The sequence below is a fragment of the Fonticula alba genome (assembly GCF_000388065.1).
Source record: "Fonticula alba strain ATCC 38817 unplaced genomic scaffold supercont2.1, whole genome shotgun sequence".
Lineage (NCBI taxonomy): Eukaryota > Rotosphaerida > Fonticulaceae > Fonticula > Fonticula alba.
The window spans coordinates 1,654,300-1,660,306 of record NW_009242971.1 but is presented as its reverse complement, the minus strand read 5'-3'; the positions used below and the strand labels follow the sequence as shown (position 1 = coordinate 1,660,306).

General features: G+C 62.6%; 2 protein-coding genes across 2 annotated transcripts in view; both read right to left on the bottom strand.

Annotated features, from left to right (window-relative positions):
* H696_00371 (hypothetical protein) overlaps positions 1-1,478 on the bottom strand; it is a gene marked incomplete at both ends in the record, with an annotated part of 7,598 nt that extends 6,120 nt beyond the window's left edge. Inside the window, 4 exons of the mRNA XM_009494218.1 lie at positions 56-145; positions 288-396; positions 544-1,070; positions 1,176-1,478. Of these exons, the coding sequence (XP_009492493.1) occupies positions 56-145; positions 288-396; positions 544-1,070; positions 1,176-1,478 (1,029 nt within the window). The remainder of the gene's footprint in view (positions 1-55; positions 146-287; positions 397-543; positions 1,071-1,175) is intronic.
* An 833-nt stretch (positions 1,479-2,311) lies between these two features.
* Positions 2,312-6,007, bottom strand: part of H696_00370 (hypothetical protein) — a 6,807-nt gene continuing 3,111 nt past the window's right edge. Inside the window, exons 7-13 of the mRNA XM_009494217.1 lie at positions 5,840-5,973; positions 5,184-5,633; positions 4,653-4,988; positions 4,347-4,493; positions 3,754-4,155; positions 2,744-3,465; positions 2,312-2,643 (exon numbers count right to left, since the gene is read on the bottom strand). Coding sequence (XP_009492492.1) covers positions 2,495-2,643; positions 2,744-3,465; positions 3,754-4,155; positions 4,347-4,493; positions 4,653-4,988; positions 5,184-5,633; positions 5,840-5,973 — 2,340 coding nt within the window. The 3' untranslated portion in view covers positions 2,312-2,494. The remainder of the gene's footprint in view (positions 2,644-2,743; positions 3,466-3,753; positions 4,156-4,346; positions 4,494-4,652; positions 4,989-5,183; positions 5,634-5,839; positions 5,974-6,007) is intronic.

Sequence of the window (6,007 nt, the reverse complement as noted above, 5' to 3'; positions counted from 1 at the left end):
TGTGTGTGTGTGTGTGGCCGTGTTTGTGCACGGGCGGCGGCTCGGCTGTACGTACCTTCCAATATTCCTTGGAGATCGTTTGAATGATGGCCACCGTCATGTTGGAGCTCTCCAAGGATACGACCTCGATGGAGATGGGGTGCCGCTGAGATTGAACGCCCGGTAGGAAAGAGAAGCGAGCGGGGTAGGCAGACGGGGGCGAAGCGGAGCATAGCGAAGGGAAACCGGACAGTTAGCCGATGGACAGGAGGGTGATACACCCAGCAACCGAGCAAGGGAGGACGCACGTCGAGCGGATATGATTGGACAACCTCCCGGGAAGCGAGGTCAATGATGTAAAGGTGGCTTTCGCTTCCCAGCAAAAGGTAATCCGCCCCGCGCGAAGAGGTCCACCAGCTGCAAGTAGAGCCGGAAGGAGGAGGAAGGGGAGGGGGATCGAGCATGCCGCAATCAGCAAACGCAATGTCGCAAAGGAGAGAGAGAGAAAGAGAGAGAGAGAGAGGGGGGGGGGGAGGGAGAAAAAAGCAGATCGATATCCCGTACGCCGAGCACATGGGAGAGCCGCCGCCCGCGGAGGCGGGAAGCTGGAAGATGAGGTTGTAGGCCCCAGCACGCCAGGGATACTGGGCCGGCGCGGAGGGGACCTGCTCCAAGGGGCAGGAGTACCGCAAAGGCGGGGCAGTGACGGCCGCCGCCTGCCCCGGGTCAATGGACGAGTAGATGATGGACTTGACCGAAGGGAGGAACTGCTCGATCCCCTGCAGCAGGGAATCCTGCCCCCCGAGGAAAGTCTGCTTGAGAGTGCCAGATCGCGGCCGGCCGGCAAGTAGCCCGGTGTCCGAGCTGGCTGCCGGGGCGCGGTGATCGTGAAGGAGAAGACCCACGCTGGTCAGGCGCACCGTACCGCCATCCGGCCTGGATGCTTCTCCGGGAGTGGGATTGGTGGATGGTGCACCGTCGATGGCCAGCGTGTACACCGAGGAGTCCAGGCAGACGATCGACAACCACTCCCCAGAGGGACTCAGGGCGATGGATGACAGGCGCCGGGCTGAATCGGGGAAGCCCTCGTACTGCGAAAGGGGGAGCCGGACGATGCGAGGCCAGACGGCGCCGGCGAGGTCAGACAACCGGGGCGAATGTGAGAAAAGGCCAGGCGCGGGCCGGGATGTGCGCACCACCGAGACGGTTGGCTCGCCGCCGTGGGGCGAAGTCAGGATGATGACGAAGTTCGGCGATACCAGCAGTGCCAGGATGAAGCGACTGGCCGTGGTCACGCTGGCACTACTGAGAATCGATCGGCCAGGGGAGATGAACTCCGGCGTTTGCCGGGGGGTGGCGCCGGCTGGCAGCAGATCCGCCGACGCCCCGCCAATCTGCGCCTCCATCGGGGAAGAGGCGGGCACATCATCCGACGACTCCAGAGACAGGAGTCGCTCCATGAAGAAGAGAGGGTACTGCCCGGGGCCGGCGTCGGCCATGCCGGCAGGGTCCCCTCCGAGCCGGGGCATGGATGCGCTGAGGCTGCTCGGGCGGCCGCGAGGAGGGGGCAGGCAGACAGGCGGAGGGGAGGAGGAGGGGGGGGGGGATGAGCAGGGAGGAGGGGCGTCAAGCCGGCAGGTGGGCAGGAGTAGGGAGCAGAGGAGGCAGCGGGAGGAAGTAGGTGGCGGGGAGTGCCTGGCGCCGAGGTGTGTGGCGCACACCCGTTGCATGCAAAAGAATGCCCCCACACCCCCGCCAAAGCCAGGGCAAGCTAGATTGCACCCCTCCCCGGGAGGGCCCATGTCGCAGGCGCGCCAAGAGCGTGTTCACACACATAAACACACACACACACATGCCCCTGCGCACAGGCACACAAGCTTCCGCACAGATGCGTACATACCGGCGCCCTCTGGAGCAGGTATGACCGATGGCGCGAAGTGCCAACCGATGCACCAATCGGCCCCACACCCAAACACCCACTCCTTAGCTTGGGACCCTGGCACCGGCCGTGAGAGGCCGTCCGTGCCCCGTTGTCGGGGGGACTCTCAGCGGTGCGACAGAAAGACGCGCGTGGCCGCGGACTCGGTGAAAAGGTGAAGGCGGTCTATGTGTATTGGAGGCACTTGTGGGGAGCCCGGCGCAGCGCATGGGTGTGACCGAACAACAAGGCCCGGGTGGGGTTGTGTGTTGCCAATCGGCCCCACACCCAAACACCCACTCCTTAGCTTGGGACCCTGGCACCGGCCGTGAGAGGCCGTCCGTGCCCCGTTGTCGGGGGGACTCTCAGCGGTGCGACAGAAAGACGCGCGTGGCCGCGGACTCGGTGAAAAGGTGAAGGCGGTCTATGTGTATTGGAGGCACTTGTGGGGAGCCCGGCGCAGCGCATGGGTGTGACCGAACAACAAGGCCCGGGTGGGGTTGTGTGTTGCTCCCCCTTTTGGCCCCTTTTTTTTTTCTCGCGCAGGGATCGATGGCCGCCCAGCCGGAGGGAGGGGGGGAACGGCCAACGGCGGGCCTACTTGATGGAAAGGAGGATCTTGAGCTGGCTGATGAGGTGCGCTTGCATGGCCTCGCGCGACTCCTCGCCCGAGGTGGCCGCCGCTCCGGCGGAAAGGGTGAACACCAGGAACTCATCCAGCAGAGCACGGAAAGCCATGAAAAGGGCTGCAAGAGCGGCGCGCAGGTGTCCGGACATGGGTCAGCATCTCGCATGGCCAAAGAAAAGTCGGAGCAGCAACCGACAAGCCCAGTCGGCAAGGCGTACCAGACACCCGGGGGGAGGCCTCGATCTTGAGCCAGCTGTCAATCTCAATGACCCGGTCCTCGATGCGGTTGACCAGCGGATTGGCAAAGAGACAGAGAGCCGACTCGGTGGCCACCGTGACCGAGAGGATGGCCGCGGGCGGGGTGCCCCCGCGAGGGGCATCACGCGGGCCGCGTCGCTGCGCCGATGCCAGGCCACTGGAGATGAGCTTCTTGGCAAAGACAAGATAATGCGGCCGGCGGGCGAAGTGCTGCTTCTGCGTGACGATCGGGCAGGACCGGTGGATGGAAATCGGCGCGCCACCCTGGCCGGAGATCCGGTGGTCGACCAGCGGCAAGTCCAGCTGCCCGGGCCCGGGGCTGGTCCGGAAGCCGGAGGTGACGGCCACATTCGGCGCCAGGACCGCCGCAATCAGCGACAACACCAGCGGATAATTCTCACGCTGGTCCAGGGCCAGGATGCCGCTGACACCGCCGGCCGCGGAGTATGTATTGAAGTCCGACCCGTCGCCCTTGAAGAACCCCAGCCCAAAGAGGGACTCGGCAAAGATGGACCGCAGGTCGCGAACGGACTGCATCGTCAGGAAGGACAGGCCATATGTCTGGCAGAAGTGCGACCGGGCCGAGTGGCGACCCTGACTTTCCCACTCCTTGTAAATGTTGTGGTATGTCAGCAGGTCGGAGCTGGGATTCCCAAACTCACAAATAAGAGACCGCTGGTTTCTGCGCGTGAGCCATCGTCCCACACACAGACATTCACAAGCAGGCACGCGGCAAAGAGGGAGAGGGAGAGGGAGAGGGAGAGGGAGAGGGAGAGGGAGACAGAGAGAGAAAGAGAAAGCAGGTGAGTGAACGGCCGGCCCGAGAGGAAGTCCCGATCCCTGCGCCCGGCCCTGCGCTTGGGCTTCCCCCTCGCCAGCACACCAAAGAAAGGGCAAAGACCCCGTCCCAGGGCAGGAACCCCGAAAGGAAGATGGCGAAAATGATCGACAGAGAAAAAGGCCCACGCACTCCAACACGGCTGCATCGGTGGTTCGAATGAAGGGCGAGTTCCCGTCGATGAAGGCCGCCACACTGAGCATCGGGTCCAGGCATTGGAACACCGCGCCCAGGAGGATGGCCTTGGCCGCGCGGATGCCGGCCGGGATGAAGGACAGCTGCCGGCCCAGGGGGGTGATGGACTTGCGATCGAGACTGATGGCGCCGGCATTGAGGAGGATCTTCTCGGCGGCGGCCACCTGCTCGGCCTTGGGCGGATCCAGCAGCCCACGCAGGAAGGCCGGGACATTGTTGGAAATCCCGGACGCCAGCACCTGCAGGTACACTGGCTCCAGAGGGCTGCGTTGAATCTCCACGATGGGGAACTTCTCCAGCGACCGGGCCGTGGCCTCGGTGTAAAGGGGATAGTAAAAGCTGGGGGAATCCCCGGGGGAATGTGCACAAGGGCGAGCGGACGAGGATGGCGATATGGCACAGAGGGGTCAGGCGAAGGGGGTAAGAGCGGGGATATGCAGGCATGGGCCGGAAGGGGGCCCAAAAGCAGGGGGAGGGGGGGGAGAGAGAGAGAGAGAGAGAGAGAGAGAGAGGGGGGATCTAGCACGTACCCGGCGCGAGTACGACCCGCACGACCCTGACGCTGGCGGACGTTGGCCTCGGAAACAATCTCCGTGCGCAGGTGGTGTGCGCCGTTCTCATTGTCGAAGTACATCATCTTCGAGAAGCCTGAGTCGATGACGTGCACAATGCCATCGCTAGAGGGTGGAAAGCAAAAAGAACAGAGAAAGAGAGGAGGTGAGGAGGAGACATACAGAATCCAAGAGAGAGGGGCAGAAGGAGGAAAGAGAGAAGGAGAGAGAGAGAGAGAGAAGGAGCGAGAAACCGGCATGAGAAGCGGCAAAAGTACTGCGCACATGGTGACTGATGCCTCGGCCACATTTGTCGAGATGATGACCTTGCGTCGACCGGCCGGCGGCTTGGCAAAGACAAGGGTCTGCTCGAAGTTCGACAGCGATGCATGAAGGGGAAGGATCACCGGGATTTGCTCGGTAACGGAGAACTTGGACGCAATCAACGGCCAGTTCTTCTCCAGCTGCGACACCGCTTGGTTGATCTCACCGACACCGGGCATGAAAATCAGGATATCCCCGGCAGGCTGGGCCTTCATGATGTGTCCGACCAGGTTGTTGATGAATTCAAACATGATGCGCACATCGGAGGAAACCCGCTTGGCCAGCATATCCACCGATCTGGCACGGGAGTGGATTCGATGCGAAGACCAGGGCAAATGAAAAGGCAGGCGCGTGCGAGGGGCGGTCAGCAGGGCAGGGGAGGAAAAAAGAAGGCAAGAAAGCGGGAGAGGAAGAAAAAGAGGGAAAAGAGGGGGAGAGAGAGAGAGAGGGAAAGAAAGAGAGGGGGAAAGAAATGGCCCATGGCCGACGTACTCGCTGGTGCCACCCCCATGGAAGTGACACAGGGCGATGGACTTCTCCAGAGGGATGACCTTCACCGGGAAGGTCCGCCCAGAGATGGACACAATCGGCGGGAGAGTTTCCTTGCGAGCAAAGTACCGCTGGAAGAGGTCCGAATTGACGGTCGCCGACATGATGATCAACTTCAAACCCGGACGCCGAGTAAGCAGTTCACGCATCATGCACAGGGCAATGTCGATCTCGGTGGACCGCTCGTGCACCTCATCGATGACAATGTGCGTGATGCCAGCCAGCGGGTCCTCATCCTGCAGCAGGCGCAACAACACACCGGTCGTGCAAAAACGCAGCCGGGTGCTTGCCGAGACCTTCGAGTCGAAACGCACGCTGTAGCCGATGAGATCGCCCACCGGGACCACTTGCTCATCGGACACACGCTTGGCGATCGACACGGCGGCCATTCGCCTGGTGACGCGTCAAGACATCGTGAGGGTCAGAGAGGGGAGGGGGGCATGTCAAGCAAGAAGCGCATCCGCACAGCCCCTCTGGACCCCCTTGCGCATGAGCAGAAGGAGCGGGCATGGCGAGGGCGATGAGGAAGAAGAGCACGAAGGGGGGGGGGGGGGGGGCAAAAAGGAAACCGAAACAGGAACAATGGGCATGTAAGGTACCGCGGCTGCGTGACAATGATATTGCACGGGGTTTGCGTCTCGAGGGAACGCTCCAGCAGGTATTGCGGAACCTGGGTCGTCTTGCCGGAGCCCGTTTCTCCCGTGAGAACGGTTGTCTGGCTGTCTTCGATGATCTGCGTTTAGACGGAGGAAGAGGGCGGAGGGAGG